At 52.8% G+C, this 15,441-nt stretch overlaps 6 protein-coding genes across 6 annotated transcripts; 5 read left to right on the plus strand and 1 right to left on the minus strand.

Annotated features, from left to right (window-relative positions):
• Positions 1 to 225: 225 nt before the first annotated feature.
• On the plus strand, positions 226 to 889 carry LY79DRAFT_582888 (uncharacterized protein; the record flags this gene model as incomplete). Its single annotated transcript, XM_060560292.1, has 2 exons — positions 226 to 451; positions 525 to 889. The coding sequence occupies 2 exons, from the start codon at positions 226 to 228 to the stop codon at positions 887 to 889; spliced, it is 591 nt and encodes a 196-aa protein (XP_060410023.1).
• An 870-nt stretch (positions 890 to 1,759) lies between these two features.
• Positions 1,760 to 3,684, plus strand: LY79DRAFT_364726 (oxalate decarboxylase family bicupin). Its single transcript, XM_060552775.1, has 4 exons — positions 1,760 to 2,272; positions 2,333 to 2,547; positions 2,614 to 2,738; positions 2,798 to 3,684. Exons 1-4 carry the CDS (start codon positions 1,907 to 1,909, stop codon positions 3,481 to 3,483), a joined length of 1,392 nt encoding a protein of 463 aa, XP_060410024.1. The 5' UTR covers positions 1,760 to 1,906; the 3' UTR covers positions 3,484 to 3,684.
• A 3,169-nt stretch (positions 3,685 to 6,853) lies between these two features.
• LY79DRAFT_639502 (sulfate permease) lies at positions 6,854 to 9,366 on the plus strand. Its single transcript, XM_060562320.1, has 4 exons — positions 6,854 to 7,381; positions 7,448 to 8,346; positions 8,404 to 8,544; positions 8,596 to 9,366. The coding sequence occupies exons 1-4, from the start codon at positions 7,048 to 7,050 to the stop codon at positions 9,277 to 9,279; spliced, it is 2,058 nt and encodes a 685-aa protein (XP_060410025.1). The 5' UTR covers positions 6,854 to 7,047; the 3' UTR covers positions 9,280 to 9,366.
• A 1,079-nt stretch (positions 9,367 to 10,445) lies between these two features.
• On the plus strand, positions 10,446 to 11,188 carry LY79DRAFT_364765 (uncharacterized protein). Its single transcript, XM_060552776.1, has 3 exons — positions 10,446 to 10,473; positions 10,642 to 10,721; positions 10,815 to 11,188. Exons 2-3 carry the CDS (start codon positions 10,692 to 10,694, stop codon positions 11,058 to 11,060), a joined length of 276 nt encoding a protein of 91 aa, XP_060410026.1. The 5' UTR covers positions 10,446 to 10,473; positions 10,642 to 10,691; the 3' UTR covers positions 11,061 to 11,188.
• Positions 11,189 to 11,751: 563 nt separating this feature from the next.
• Positions 11,752 to 12,652, plus strand: LY79DRAFT_523675 (nucleolar protein,Nop52; the record flags this gene model as incomplete). The annotated part of the gene is made up of 2 exons (XM_060555563.1): positions 11,752 to 11,803; positions 11,946 to 12,652. 2 exons carry the CDS (start codon positions 11,752 to 11,754, stop codon positions 12,650 to 12,652), a joined length of 759 nt encoding a protein of 252 aa, XP_060410027.1.
• Positions 12,653 to 13,192: 540 nt separating this feature from the next.
• On the minus strand, positions 13,193 to 14,977 carry LY79DRAFT_523755 (diacylglycerol kinase catalytic domain-containing protein; the record flags this gene model as incomplete). Its single annotated transcript, XM_060555570.1, has 4 exons — positions 13,193 to 13,549; positions 13,605 to 14,626; positions 14,692 to 14,748; positions 14,809 to 14,977. The coding sequence occupies 4 exons, from the start codon at positions 14,975 to 14,977 to the stop codon at positions 13,193 to 13,195; spliced, it is 1,605 nt and encodes a 534-aa protein (XP_060410028.1).
• Between the last annotated feature and the right edge of the window lie 464 nt (positions 14,978 to 15,441).

Consider the following 15,441-nt stretch of genomic DNA (forward strand, 5'->3'; position numbering starts at 1 on the left):
GCACAGCCCCGCAGGTGTTGTCTTTGTGTTGCAAACCTGCAAGCTCAGGAGTATATGAGAAGTGAAGTTTTCCCTCTAAGTTTGCCCCAACTTTCCTCATCAGCTCATTCGACTCTCGCTCCACACAACTCAACGACAATCGCTATCATACAGCTACCAGAACACTTAATCTCTTCATACAAGTCCCACAAGTCCTCCAACGTCTATCACCCGTTCAACGTCAAAATGAAGTACTCTACTGCTATTATTGCCTTCGCCGGCTTTGCCGCCGCTCAGACTTTCGCCGACCTCCCGGTGTGCGCCCGGGACTGCTTGTCCACGGCCATCACGGCCAATGGCAAGTGTCAAATCACTAACACGGCCTGTCTTTGCAACCCCGACAACTTTAAGGCCATTTTCTCCAACAGTACCGTTTGTGTCCTTCAGAGCTGTGGCTCTGATAGCGCTGTCAGTAAGTGGAATATGGAATACCAGGTCGCTGATCGATAAGTTTTGGTACTCAGATATTGACCTTGAACCCTTAGACCAGGTCATCCCTGCTGCTACAAGTATCTGTGCGGCCGTTGCATCTTCAGCCGCCGTTGTCTCCGGTTCATCTGCTGTCTCCGTCGCTGCCTCTTCTGCCGTGGTTGCTACCTCCACCAGGGCCTCTGCTGTCACATCTTCGGCTGTGTCGTCTGCGATCGGAACCATCCCTAGTCCTATTACATCTGCTCCACGCTCTGGCATCACCCGAACCTCTATCGTCACCAGCACCATTACTTCTATGTATAACGGCAATTTCACTAGATCCCCCACGCAAGTACCCGTCACCGTCAACGGTGCTGCCGTACAGGGTCCTATAGGCATCGCAGCTGCCATTGCACTTGGCGCCCTTGCTTACCTGTAAGCATTCCGGCCGACTATGTATCAGTCGACCAACATATCGTCTACCTAGATGGTAAAGCGCTCGACCGAAGATTCATTTCGTTAGTCAGACTGTGAGTTCTGAATCAAAGGATGGACACTTAAATGGCAATATAGATGGATGCCCATTGATAGACTACTTAATACTATATCCAAAACAAGAAAACGTCTGTTAAAGTCTCCACATGGTGATATTCTGACTAAACGTTGCAATTCACACTGTCACAATTACTCTCTTAAGTGGTTTGGTGTACTCGAATATCAATGATAGGCAGTAATTCTGTCTCTAGAGCCTCCAATTCAGAGCTCTAGCCATTGATGTGTTGTTGCATTTCCCGTCCGCCCGGCGGATGATGGGTACGCTTTTGATTGTAGTCAAAGTGACTATTGTACGTAGTTAAAATTTCTACAACAGTCTAAAGTAAACAAAATATGTACGAAGCTCATAATGATGAGCAAATAACAGAGTACCTGTCTGTTGTGCGACGCGTCATCGGCGGCTATCCTTACGCATTTCCGAGGTTGAATGTCTTATCCAGTGGCTCTTAAAGGCCATGGCGCTCCCCATGCTCCTTAATCACTGCCTGCTTATTACAGGGATGGTAGCTTGGGAAGGGCTTGAGCTGTGCTGAATGCAGCGGACCCCGCAGCATTGATAGCTCCGTTGAGCTCAACCCATGCCACAGTTCGTCTGCCATTACGGAGATGTGTCGGCTTTCACTCGGTGTCGATGCTTATACGGCAAGCAAAGTAGCCTTGTGGGTGGTTGACTTGGTTCGTCGGGGATTCAAACGCCTGGCAATTGGTCAATCAGAAAGCTGCCCAAGGCTTGAGCTCCTGGGATTTTTCTCTCATCTTAAGCATTGCTGTGCTCGCGTCTGGTCCAAAAAGTGTATATTTAAAGGCCGGCGGACCCTTTCTGATTCTTAAAAAACAAGGAACAAGCAACCCAACCCTTGATATTCGCCAGGTTTCCTCTTCTTATTAAGTCCTACGCATTATGTATCTCCCTAAGCTGCTTCTTCCTGGGGCCGTTTTGAGCTTCCTCTCCCCCATAGCCGCCGTCCCCGTGCAGGACAGTCCGCGCCAGCGGCTTCTTGACGGAAAGGGTTTACCTACAAAGTACCGTACTGCATCGTCGCCTTACACGCCCGGTCACAGAGATAAGTACGACACTCCCGTTGACTCTATCGGCAACAACCTCGATCCATTGCCGTGGCGTAATGGTCTAGGAGCCTCCGTCCTAGGGCCATGGAACGATGCTCGTTCCAGACAAAACCCAGATCTCGTGCGCCCCCCCAGCACAGATCACGGAAACCTCGCCAACATGCGATGGAGCTTTGCGGATTCCCACATTCGCATTGAGGTACGTCTGCCGTTCCGAAATTTGGAAGCGACAAGGTGTGGCTTAACTAATGGTACACAGGAGGGCGGATGGACTCGACAGACCACGATCCGGGAGTTGCCCACGAGCATCGAACTTGCCGGAGTCAACATGCGCCTGGACGAAGGGGTCATCCGCGAACTTCACTGGCACAAGGAGGCCGAGTGGGCCTATGTCCTCGATGGAAGCGTACGCGTCACAGCCATCGACTATGAGGGAGGGAATTTCTTCGATGACCTGAACAAGGGAGACCTATGGTATGTTTAGGACCAAAGTTGGTCTTGTCCTCTTATGCCCATCGGATGCTAAGGAAGGTCACATAGGTATTTCCCATCAGGCGTGCCTCATTCTTTGCAAGGTCTCGGCGAGAACGGAACAGAGTTTCTCTTGATCTTCGATGATGGACACTTTTCTGAAGAATCCACGTTTATCCTGACGGATTGGCTTGGTATGGTTCATGAATTGCGTGATGTCATACGGGGGCTACGGTTTCTAACGCCATTCTAGCACACACGCCAAAGTCTGTGATTTCAAAGAACTTCCACTTGGCCCCCGAGGTCTTCGCCCACATTCCAGAAGGGGAGAAGTACATCTTTCAGGGGACCACGCCAGGCTCCATCGCACACGAGGCACCTACCGGAAAAGGAGTGAAGAAATCCAAGTATCAGTTTACACACAAAATGTTGGACCAAGAACCGAAAAGGACCTCTGGCGGCGAAGTCAGAATCACCGACTCCAAGAATTTCCCAATCTCAAAAACCATTGCGGCAGCCCATGCGATTATCGAGCCTGGTGCCCTCCGAGAGATGCACTGGCACCCCAACGCCGACGAATGGTCTTTTTTCATCAAGGGGCGTGCCAGAGTTACGATATTCGCCTCAGAAGGTAATGCCCGAACCTTCGACTACGTTCCGGGTGACGTTGGTATTGTTCCAAAGAACATGGGCCACTTTGTCGAGAACATTGGCGACGAACCTGTTGAAATGCTCGAGATCTTCCGAGCCGACGAATTCAGAGACTTTTCACTGTTTCAGTGGATGGGAGAAACCCCCAAGAAGCTGGTGGTTGACCACCTTTTTGCTGACGACCCCGAAGCTGGCGAGAAGTTCTGGGACAAGGTCCGCAGCGCCGAGAAGGACGAGATTACCAAACCGAACGTCGAGGAAGTCCAAACTAAGTCTGACGAGCTCTAGTGGGGAACGCTGAAGGTTAGCAATAACGGCTTGGCAGATCCAGCCTTGGCAGTCTATGCTTGCGATGTTTGTTTCTTGGCGGGTGAAACATCTACAGCAATGCCATTATATTAGATGTCTACAGATATTGTCAAAGTTTTAGTCAACGATCGTATTTTCAGCCACGTCGATGCAAATGTTTTACGTGCATGATCATTTTCTCGACTCTTCCGTGCTCTCGTAATTGTCGTTAAGTAAACCCGTATCCCAAGTTCACCATTGGCGAACACACAGACAGTAGTCTGAAAGCAATGGACCCTTTGGCCAACCTTTCTGACAAGCTGAGCTCAAATGGGTATCCATGCGGCTTTTCTCAGTCTTCCCACGGGTTACTGAGTTTCCGGTACCAAGGTTTTGCATCACTATTTAGTCAGCCCACTGCACAGATCGCCATTCTTGCTTCTTGAACTAGAATCATTACGCGTAGACGACCCTTGCTTTCTGATACTATTCACTCCTTCCTCGCATATTTTCTTACCGACAGGTCTCCGAAGGAAGTCCGTGGCAAATGCAACGTAAGTAGATGCCGTGCCTCGAATACATTTCCCGAGTAGGGAGTTTATGTACGTGATCACTCCCGTGGCTTGGTTGAACATGATTGCGATAGGCTATTAGTGGTCCCTTGTTCACACCATCCTCGAGTTGTGACAGCTTGGATGTCTCGCCTTGACGTGCATCCAGGCCACAGGCCTCATCTTTCTTGCCGCCCCTTGTCTAGACTGGGTTTGTTGCAGGGTACAGCCAGTGACAGAAGTCATTGCCATGAAATATAGCGGGCATTATTGATGTATCGAGAAGGTGGTAAGTGAGGCCTTTTGTATCGAGTACAAGAAGGGCGCAGGTTGAACCCCGCACGAAACGATGACACCACCAAATCGTTCCAATAGCTCCGTTTCAGCAGGCACAGCAGTGATGTAGCGCTGACCATGCTGGCTCGGTATCGTCCAATCTCTTGCGGCCAGTGTTCCGCAACGGTTATGGCGCCGGGTTTCTTGAGCAAGTAGGAACACTGGGATTGTGTCATATCTGTCAGTGACATCCGGCGGGAAAACGCATGGACAATGATACCCAATCCTATTTCTGGAAACCGGCGGTTGAAGAGGGGTAATTGCAAGCAGCATAACTAGCATGTTAAGGGGGGTGAGATGAGACCGGGATGGATTTCAGTGAGGAGGGCAATCGGCCCGTGGGCAAGTCGACTGCTAATCTCATCCAAACAGGAACTGCTTTGTTGCACATATGGCGGTGATATGACTTTCGAAGAAGTATTATGTGATGACAATCGTGGTCCCACAGTTGTCACTGCTACAACTGCACTTAAGTACCGTCACGACATATTATAATATGTAGGATCATCGACATCCTTAAGTGTAGTAGTCACCCGTTGGCCCACAACCCGCTTGGATCCCGCCGAATCCCTCCCCTCACACTCAAAAACTGGTTGACAGCCTCCTCCCGGCTCTTTCTAGCTTTGCATTAGCTTAACCCCGGTCAACGCCGGATTTTACCCTGGTCTGTATCCCCGGGAACACTGCCCATGATTCGCGGGCTTGGCATGTCCACATCTACCGGGAAAATCAAAGCTTGTCCGTCGCTACGAGGCCTACATGCAAGGATAAGGGTTTCCGCCAGCACACAATATTGCGTTCTCCCACCCAGATGGGCCCTGTTTAGAGCCTATGAGGAGCGACGGGAGCGCTATTGGACGGGTATGTACCCCGTACCGGTAGTCAACCCGGCGGGAGGGAGGTAAAGACGTGGGATGGATTGGGCTTGCGTCGAGCTAGCGCTAATGTAGGCAGGTCGGCAAGCACACGGATAGCGCCGCGAACATTCTTCCTCTTTTATTCGTGATAAATCACATTACCATGCAGACCGGGACGGGGCTCTGTCGCTCTGGATCGCTCGAACACGTTAATTGTAGATCATACAAACCGGTCAGACGAACACATGGGTGCGTGGGCAAAAGAGAGGGCTAGAGAGGACCAAGCAAGTGTCCAGGTCTTCACAACGTTAGCCTATCTTTTCTCGCCCACCTCAATTAGGAAAGTGGTTATGCTGTCCCCAAGACCACCATGCTTAAAGCACATGTGTGCAACTTGAAGCGCGCGGGGGTCTGCCGAGGGATGTTATTATTCCTTACCTCCCGTTGTTAACGATGTTGTCTTAATGGCTTGGCGAGCTTCGCTCACATGGCCTTTAATTGACCTCCTGCATGCCTAGCCATAGAATCACGTCATAGGTTCTTCCCAGGCCGGTGTCTACGGCTATTGCATCTCAGGAACTCGGTCGAACAGTGGCGGGTAACCTTTGCTGCGGTCTCGCTGGTTCAATCGCACATGCCAAGATTGTATCGGTACCCCAGTAGATCTTTGCGGGCTACGAGCCAAGAGATTGGATTTTGGCAGGGCAGCTTGGCATTGCGGCTCTGGGGATTCAAGCTAGAAAGGAAACGTTCATTGTGAGTTTGAGTGACCGTAGAGATAGATGCGGCATCCAAGGTGTCTCGGGCCTTTGGCGATATCGGATGACTTGACTTGTTATTCCGATACCTCTGTGCCCGCACAGCTTCTCCGTACTTATTTCTCATGCACTGGGTGATATTCGGGATGCTCCGCACGTCTATACGGTCCATCCAGTGCGCACCCAATAGCCATTCATCTCATACCCTCCATTGCGATGCCATGTGATATGTGCTTCTCCATCCGTTATTCTCGCTCCCTCTCTGCCATCGGATCGCGCGAAATTCAGTCCAAGTTTGGTGAAACTCTGCACTAGCAGGCAGGGGAAAAACTTTGACCGATGTTCTCTTCTTGGGGTGGTTGGAGTCGCAGTACTTGCAGGCTAGCTTTCTGACGGTGCGACTCCACGTCATCCGAAGGGTGCTTGTCTCCTCGACGCAACCCCAATATGCTCCAACCATCCACCGATGTGAGGAGACGGCATTCCATGAGAGTGAAAGGTGATGAACTGCATTAGTCTCGCTATATTCCGCGCGCGGAGGGATACCGAGTGTAGTCCGAAGGGGGTGTACTGCAGTTCCGCGCCGAGGTTGGGCAAAGTTGGTACAATGGCAGTGATGCTACAGCAATGTTGCTCGGCCTGGACCTCCGTGTCACTTTGAACGGCTTAGACTGTGTGCTGGACGGTTCCTCATCCGTCCAAAGTTTAGGTTAGGTTGCCTTTGCCGTATGATCTGTGCTGTATGGGTCAGAGGATATTTGCACAAGAGGCTGCTGCAGCGCGCTGATCAGATGGAACTGCAGCAGACATAAAGAAACGGCACCGTCAGCCGAGGAGCTGATTATTATCTCTAGAAAATCAAAAAATACCATTACGAGTTCGGACGAAGTGCTGACTCAATTATTGATCTACACTATTTCTAACGAGCCTTGAACCATCCTAACTACTGAAACCAAATTCGTCTGTTCCTATATCATCAGCCACCTCGTGGCCCGGACAGGTCTATCTCTTCTGTTGTCCTTCTTCCCCCTGAACAGCGACATTTCAACTCGCGTCGTCGAAATGGACAGTATTAACCGGAACGTTGAACGATTGAGAGACGAAATCACGACAGACACCACCCTCGCTCGAGTTCGTGACTTTGTCGTCTCAGGGGCTCCAAAATTGCCATCCGCCGCCGGAGTTTATCTCCTCGAAAAGATCCCCATATTCCAGTGGCTGCCCCGATACTCTCCCAAATGGCTTCTCCCCGACTTCATCGCCGGGCTGACGGTGGGCGTCATGCTCATTCCCCAGTCCCTGGCTTACGCAAAGATTGCAACCATTCCCATAGCCAACGGTCTTTATTCCAGCTGGCTGCCAGCCGCGTTTGCAGTTTTCATGTCAACATCAAAGGGTGGGTCATGGCTACAGAATGTATAATCAGTGACGACGCTGTTCTGACTTGGCATCTATCGTATAGACCTCTCAACCGGCCCCACCTCCATCCTGGGTCTACTCACTGCTGAAATCGTACACGATCTGACTGCAGAAGGCTTTGACGCCTCAGCGATAGCCTCTGCTGTTGCCCTCATGGTCGGGGTCTACTCCCTGGTCATCGGTATTTTCGGCCTGGGGTTTCTCCTAGACTACGTCTCCTTTCCGGTGTTGACGGGCTTCATCTCAGCGGCCGCTCTTGTCATCGCATTCGGCCAAGTCGGGTCCCTCGTCGGCCTCACAAACGTGCCCTCCGGCGTTTTCAACGTTATCGGCGACGTCCTTCGCCGTCTTCCAAAGTGGGATGGCCCGACCTGTGGTATCGGCTTCGGGACACTCCTCATCCTCATCGCTCTTGAGAAGGTTGGGAAGAAATGGGGCAAGCGACACTACGCCATCAAGTTCCTCGCCAACTCGAGGGCAGTTATTGTGCTGATAGTTTTCACTCTGATCAGTTATCTGGTGAACCACGGCCGTGACAAATCTGATTACTCCTGGAAAGTAAGCCAAGTGAGCACTCATGGCATTACTCATCCTAATGTGCCAGCCTCAAACCTAATCCAAAAGATTGCAACAAGGGCTGTTGCGCCCTTGGTTGCCAGTACCTTGGAGCACTTGGCCGTCGGAAAGGCATTTGGAACAAAGAACAACTACCAAATCGACAAGAATCAAGAGTTCAACTACCTAGGTGTTGTCAACATTGTCAACAGCTTCTTCAGTACCATGCCCGTCGGCGGTGCCATGTCTCGTACAGCCGTCGCCTCTGAGTGCGGTGTCAAGAGTCCTTTGACGGGCCTGGTCACTGCGGCCTTCATTCTCTTGACCCTTTATGTCTTGTCTCCTGCTCTTTATTGGCTTCCTTCTGCCACTTTATCTGCAATCATTGTAAGGCACATTGAAAATCAGTTCACGAAGACTTGCTGACGCAATTTGATGTTGTAGATCATGGCCGTTGTACATCTCGTTGGTCCATTGTCGCTCTTTTACCGTTTCTGGCGCATCTCATTCCCTGACTTTGCTGCCTCAATGGTCTCTTTCTGGGTCACCATTTTCGTTTCCGCCGAAATCGGCATCGGCGCTGCAGTATGTCGTCCCTCTCAATATTACATTGGCTTACGTTGACCTCGTTCCTAGGTGGGATGGAGCATCGTCTGGACCATGCTGCGATCGACTTTTGTCAAGCCCGTTATTCACTCTAGCAACAATGAAATTGCTCACGCTATCCCCCAGCCGATTACCCGCATCGTCAATGACGACGGTAGGCGGGGCACCGACAACCGCACCGAGAACTCCGGCATCGCCATCCCTAGTGACACTATCGTCGTCGACTTCAAAGACGCCATCTTTTTCCCCAATGCTGAGCGAGCAAAGAACTCGACGCTCACAGCCATCAAATTGGTGTACCCTCGCGTCGAGACCAGCATGAGCCAAGACGACCGCGAGCGGCATTGGAGTGTTGCGGGAGAGAAAAGACTGGAGAGGATAAGAGCACAGAAACAGATCCGTCTCAAGGAAACGCCCCTTGCAGTTGTCGTCTGGGACTTTACCATGGTACCATTCATTGATACAACAGGTCTCACGGCGTTGAAGGAGCTCAAGACTGAGATTCAGTCGCATTCTGGTAAGAGCGTCCAGATCCGGATGGTGGGTATGCCAGACAAGGTCCGCAGCCGGTTCTTAAGGGCAAAATGGACTCTGGTTGACTTGGAAGAGTGGAGAGAGGAGGACGCAGACTTGGTGTACCCCTCAATGGAGACTGCGATCTGGGATCGCGATGGAGAATCAGGACTAGACTACTCTAGTGAGAAGAAGGGTTAAGGACTTGGCGTATATGCTTGATTGCTAGCGTCTGACTTCTCAATGATACGGGTCTGGCGGTTTTGTTACAGGGAAAGATAAACTAGCTGCGCGTATACGGTATACCAGCAGTCTCCTATCAGTTGTCTGCTTCTGCATTCTATAACTATCATGTTGACTCCGTTTTGATCGTCCGCAAAGGTATTTTAACTGCCTGCCACTTTGAAGAAGACCATGTACCTCGTTGTTTGTAGAGAGAGAGAGAGAGAGAGCCCAGGAATAACAGTGGCGGAGGAGGGAGTCTCGTTCGTTTCGAAATAGGCCTGCCACAAAAGAATCTCAATATTGATACTGTGCAAATGGTAGGGGCTGCGACTTTACTGAATACCTATGATTGCAGTTTTCCCGTCGGTTTATATAACGTCTCGGTCTTCACCCAGTCAGTAAGGAAACCCTTACTGGTAAGCCGCACTCGTCGTTCTTTATTGCGCCTCTTCATTCATATCCTACATTTTTGCTACTGCCACCGAACATTACCTCGCTAAGGGGGTACTTCTTGAGACATGGTGTTCTTGGAGGAACACCCGGCTGGCTACACCAGGCTACCGCGCCGGCAACCTCTTGACGGGAAGGCGTTGCGGCTACCCAGAAGTCCGACGGTTGAGAAGGATAGTGGGTACCCAGATGAATCTCAGGTTGAGGACAGTGACGCCCTGGAAGGTACAGAGGTTTTGAGGCTATTCCTGAAATCCGACTGGGAATGGCTCCATGAATCCGCGAAGGAGAACCTCTGCTATTGCCTGCGAAGGGGGCACAGCAGAGAGGCTAGAGACGGATGGGTGATTGTGAGAGAGTACCACCAATCAGCACTTAGTCATCGGATCTTGGAGTCTTGAAGAACCACCTTGGCTGACAGGGTGTGTGTATGGAATCTGAGGGAGGTTGCCTGCCCGGGCTGAAAGATCTTAGTCTCAACTCTCAAATTTTCACTTCACCTTGGACAAGACTTTCTCCGAATTGTCCTCCAATACTTGCACCAAACAACAATAGAAACGAACGGGGAATCAAAGATCAACTGTGATGACAAAAGCGGATCCGTAATTGCCACTGCGCAATTACGGCTTATATCATGACATCAACAATTTCGTCCCCAGTATTCTCGAATCCTTCATCAACACCTAATCAACATCGTTTGCTTTGCTTCTTTTCTAATCGGTTAGCTATTCCCATCGCATGCTGGGTTTCTAATTGTCAGCACCAGATTCACCTACAAAGCAATATGAATGGGCACACTGAACTGCAGTCACTCAGCCTTCATAACAACAACTTTTCTCTTTGTGCTACTTCATATCTAAGAAAGGACCTTTCTGACTCTTTCTGCAGAGAGAACTTCAATCCATTCGCACAAAATACCCTCAACTTCAACACACTAGATGGCCAATAACAGCATTAAGCTAGAGATGGTGAGTTGATTTCTTACCACATGAGGCTGTCCTTACTACCTACTCCCCTTAACATACTCATACTTAAGACTGTGGACTAACTTAGGAATGCAGGATGCCAAGGCTGATGACTTTGAGTTAGTCTTCTCCATCAAGGACATGGAGAAGGCTGCCGCAGCGGCCGTTGCAGAGACCAAGCGCGAGGCCAAGAACAAGCTTGCTAAAAACAAGAGCAACCATATTGACGAGGTCTCCCGCCTTAACAACACCATCACCATGCTTGAGGGGGTTGAGGAGGAGCTCGCAAAGACCAAGCTTAAGATCTCCAGGGAAGATTATGGTCTTGTCAGATTCCTCTAGAAAACTTTTTCCTTCAATGGTTTCTACATGTGTCTACGACAGTTGGCGTTTAGATTTTCAGCACCGCGGCATTGGGGTGGTCCAAGAACCAATCAACCGTTAAGATGAGCCATTACGACAGACAAGAGATCTGGAACTGGAGGCCTGATTAATCAAGCCTTGCGGCCCTACTAGTGTTCGCAACCCATGATGTGATGATGTCGAGGAGTTGCGTCAGGTGTATTGAACAAGTTCAGAGTAGAAACTCTTGCATTGTCATTTGAAGGCAATGATGATGTTGGCCTGAAAGAAGCCTTCCTCTCCGATATTTCTAGAACAAAACAACCCACCTTCGACCGTCAACGGCCAGCAAAGGCCCATAGTCTGGGTGGACGACATATTGGTAGCCTGGCTTGATAGGGTGAAGTCAGCCAACCCAGGTCCAGCACCATAAGTATCAGCCACATCTCGGATACCTGCGCCACAGCCAAATGTACCCCTCCCTGCACGAACCGCTGGCCCAGTCTCTCAAAGGCGGTCACCCGATCGGGACCTCCCACACCGAAGATCGGCGGGGCAGTTTTTCTGCTGAGCGCTCGGTGAACGATAATTTTATCCCAAGAAGCGTCAATCCCACCCGTCGCCGCCACAAAGACATCCCAAACACCCAATTGAGCAGCAGATAGCCCTGCTCTCCCCACCTCTAGTCAAAATGGCGTCCCAAGAACAAAATATGCCATTCATCAAAAACCTGGCCTCCAGCGGTTCGTCCTCCAGCCCCCCCGCCCCTCGTCCTCCTCGCGCGCGCGCAAGAGAGAGACAGAGGCGCAAAGTCCCCAGACCCTAACCCCCCTCAACCGCAAGGATAAACCGAGCTAACGTCTGTATTTACCCCCTTCTCTCTAGACCGCAAGCTCCGGACCCAGGCCCTGACCTCGCTCCAGACCTTCCTCGGCTCCCACCGTGCCCTCAGCCGCCTCGACTCCCTCAAGCTCTGGAAGGGCCTCTTCTACGCCATGTGGATGTGCGACCGCCCCGTGCCCCAGCAGAACCTCGCCGCCGAGCTCGCCGCCCTGACCGCCTGCCTGCGCGACGACGACGTGCCCGCCTGGCTCTCCGCCTTCTGGGAGACCATGGCCCGCCAGTGGACCGACATCGACGTCCTCCGCATGGAGAAGTTCCTCCTCCTCGTCCGCCGCACCTTCGCCGCCGGCCTGCGCTGGGTCCTCGACGCCGACTGCGCCCCCGCCCGCGCCGACGCCCTGCTCGCCGTCTGCGCCGAGTTCCCCTTCGAGCTCGAGGGCGACCTGCGCAAGGTCCCCGTCGGCCTGCGCCTGCACGCCGTCGACATCTGGGTCGACGAGCTCGAGCGCCTCGGCATGCTCGCCGGGGACGCCGCCGACGAAAAGACCGTCGCCTTCGCGCGGAGGCTGAGCCAGCTCGTCGAGCCGCTCAAGAGGTCGCCCGTCAAGACGGTGCGCGCAAAGGCCGCCGACGCCGTCGAGGACGAGAGGCTGCCGTGGGTCGAGGGCAAGGCCGACGAGGACGCGACGGCGACACCGGTGGCGGGCGGCGGCAACGACGACGAGTGGGGCGGCATCGACGAAAAATAGAGGAACAGCGGCTTTTTATTTTATTCCTTTTCTTCTTGCTCTTTCTTTGTTTTGTTTGTGTGGGATTCCCTTGTTTTGTGTCTTTGCTGCATGGGACGGTGAACACGGCGTTTGATTTATTTTTTGTCCTGCTCTACTTGGCTTCTTTGCTTCACCTTTTCTCTACAGAATGGGAAAGGCATTACTTTCCAGACAAAAAGTTTTCAGGGACGCTCGGACAGCGGTGACGGGAATGAAAAAATCAAAAGCAAAATAGAAATCAAGATCAAAGTCAAGATCAAAATCAAGCAAGTATTATGCATGTGATGCTATTCTATATCATCAGTGGGCTCGTCTTGTGCCGGGCCGCAGCCGGATATGTGCAACCGACCGGCCGGGCAATGACAGTTGTGATTTTTCCGTCCTGCGTCTGTCTGGGTATCTCGCGAATGAATGAACCACGCTACTCCAACGCCTCAATCGCCTCTTCACAGTCCGCTCTTACCACCCATCGCTCAGGAGCCACGCACAGCAGCTCAGGGCGACGGTAGCCGCCGCCACCTAGGCCCCGATCCTGCTCTTTTCCCAGCCCGCGGGGCCGGGTCCCTCGTACTTGCCTCTCTTGGAGATGACTCGGCCGAGACCTGGGTGGATCTCGGCCTGGAACGGCTCGAACGGCACCTTTTCTCCGTCGATGCTGATGTAACCGTTTTTCTGGTTCCGGGGGATGATGCGGTAGGCCGAGATCTTGCGGTACGAAACCAGGGCGTTGTCAAACAGCTTGCCGCTCTCGACGCTCAAGAGCAGGTTCAGCTGGTTCGATACGGACACGTCTCCGTTGATGCAGACGAGATCCATGAGGCCGTCGTTGGGGAGCGCCGCGGAGAAGAAGTGGGCGTCAGCGGCCATGAAGGGCATCTGGAAGTCTTGGTCAGCTCAAGTCGTCTCGTCCACAAATCGAAGTACAACTCACGTTTCCGCAGTAAAAGTTGCCCATCTTGTCCTGGGGTATCAGTTCCCATCCCTCGGGCAGGTCGTCATTGACGGTGCCGTATTTTAATGGCGGGAGTCCTTGCTGCTCCACATCTTGATTCTGGGCAGCGTCGGCATTCTCCGCTCTTGGTGCCTCGGCCATGCCCAGGCTCGTCGACGAAGTTTTGTGCGTATACTGTCTGTAGTGCTCCTTGACGCCGGGTTTGTCCTCGATCTCCACCTTGACGGCGAGGTCGCAGGGATAGCACTTTTTCTCAAATATCCTCATGAGGTATCCCCACGTGAAGCGAGCGCCGCCCATCCATCGCAAGTGCTCGGTGCCTAGATCGCTCTCAGCCACGATACCAAGCGCCTGGCTCAGGAAGCTGAGCGTCCGCCTGTCCCCTTGCGTGATGCTAATCAGATCCATCGGGGTTTCGACGCCCTTGATGATGGCGAGGGCGGCGATGGATGCCCGGTGCGAGCCGTAGAGGTTGATGCTCATGGCGTTGCCCGAGCCGCAGGGAATGTGCGAAACGGCAATCTTCCGGAGCGCGCGCGCCGCGTCCGGTCGCTGGGCCAAGCCGTTGAACACCTCGTAGGCCAAGCCGTCGCCCGAGCAGGTGACGATGGTGTCGAACGCGTCGATGTCGACCTCCCGCGTCGTCTTCAGAGCTTGGCCCGAATAGGTCGTCAACTCAACGTCCATGGGCATGCGCGCGACCTTGAACAGAGGCTCGCAGTCGACTCGCCACTTCTTCTCGGCGCCGCCAGGGCCGGCGTGCGGATTGACCAGGACCTTGGCCCTCTTGCATCGCTTCGCGGGCCCGTAGGCTTTCGTCAAGAGGGTGTCGACCCATGCCTGGACGTCGGCGCCATCGGCCCCGTTGATGACAAAGGTCCACTTGGCGGCCTGGACCCTGTTCTTCGCAACCTGCTTGGCGTAGTCGATGACGAGGGACTCGTTCGTTTGCTCGGCCCAGAGGACATTGTACAAGGGGATCGTGTGCGTGGCCGAGGCTGCTGTCGCGTAGGGTGTTAGCAAGCCGAGACAGCAAGGGTCAGGCGCGGGTGTCGTGAGGACGGACCTGATGCGCCAAAGCCAGCAAAACCGCAAGTTCTATGGGCTTTCGTTGCCGTAGGGTCTTGAAGGGTCAGCCACCCGAGCATCACTGACGGCAGAGCGCTTATGGGTTCCAACACACCTTTCAGAATGAGATTCTCGGCAGCCAGGGTTAGGGACTTGTTGCCGTCAACCTTGATCGCGTCGAGGGAGCCGATTTGCGAGGCAGGTTTGCCGTACAGCTGGGAGGACTCGGAGATGGACTCGGTCACGGCCGGTGCCGCGTTGGTCTGGCCAGGGATGTTCGCCATGGTGGATTGTATCTCGAGGAGACTGCGTCAGGCTGTTCACATACTAGGACGGGCGCGATGGGGGGGAAAGGAGGGTCTCTCGCGCCGAATTCGCAAAAGACGTGGATAGGTATCAGGACGTGATAGCTCGTATTCGTCTACGAGTTGGGAGGCAGTAAGACGATGATGTGGCAAGCGGCAGGCGAAGAAATGAGGAGAAGAGAACAACACCGGACCCGTCGGAACAGGAAGAGACTGGCTGAGCGAGTGAAGATGGGGCAAGGGCAGGCAAGAGAGGTGAGGAAGAATAGGGGAACAGGTCGATGTCAGCAGGAGGCGCGACGACACATTGTTTTTGTCACTCGTCGACTGTTCTTTATTCGTTTATTGGGCAAGGGAGTAGACGGCACCCTGGCTTGAGTGCGTTGTTGGCTCTTCCTTGCAATCGCTGGGTTATCTTTTCTTCGGTACGCGAAAAAGCGATA

This window comes from Colletotrichum navitas (assembly GCF_030913465.1).
Source record: "Colletotrichum navitas strain CBS 125086 chromosome Unknown LY79scaffold_74, whole genome shotgun sequence".
NCBI lineage: Eukaryota > Fungi > Ascomycota > Sordariomycetes > Glomerellales > Glomerellaceae > Colletotrichum > Colletotrichum navitas.

Bases quoted from the DNA above. Each gene is read 5' to 3' on its own strand.
- LY79DRAFT_639502 (XM_060562320.1), top strand. From the start codon at position 7,048: ATGGACAGTATTAACCGGAACGTTGAACGATTGAGAGACGAAATCACG. The intron at 8,347-8,403 runs GTAAGGCACATT...TTGATGTTGTAG, and splicing joins CCACTTTATCTGCAATCATT to ATCATGGCCGTTGTACATCT. The intron at 8,545-8,595 runs GTATGTCGTCCC...CCTCGTTCCTAG, and splicing joins AAATCGGCATCGGCGCTGCA to GTGGGATGGAGCATCGTCTG.
- LY79DRAFT_364726 (XM_060552775.1), top strand. From the start codon at position 1,907: ATGTATCTCCCTAAGCTGCTTCTTCCTGGGGCCGTTTTGAGCTTCCTC. The intron at 2,273-2,332 runs GTACGTCTGCCG...AATGGTACACAG, and splicing joins ATTCCCACATTCGCATTGAG to GAGGGCGGATGGACTCGACA. The intron at 2,739-2,797 runs GTATGGTTCATG...ACGCCATTCTAG, and splicing joins TATCCTGACGGATTGGCTTG to CACACACGCCAAAGTCTGTG.
- LY79DRAFT_364765 (XM_060552776.1), top strand. From the start codon at position 10,692: ATGGCCAATAACAGCATTAAGCTAGAGATG. The intron at 10,722-10,814 runs GTGAGTTGATTT...TTAGGAATGCAG, and splicing joins ACAGCATTAAGCTAGAGATG to GATGCCAAGGCTGATGACTT.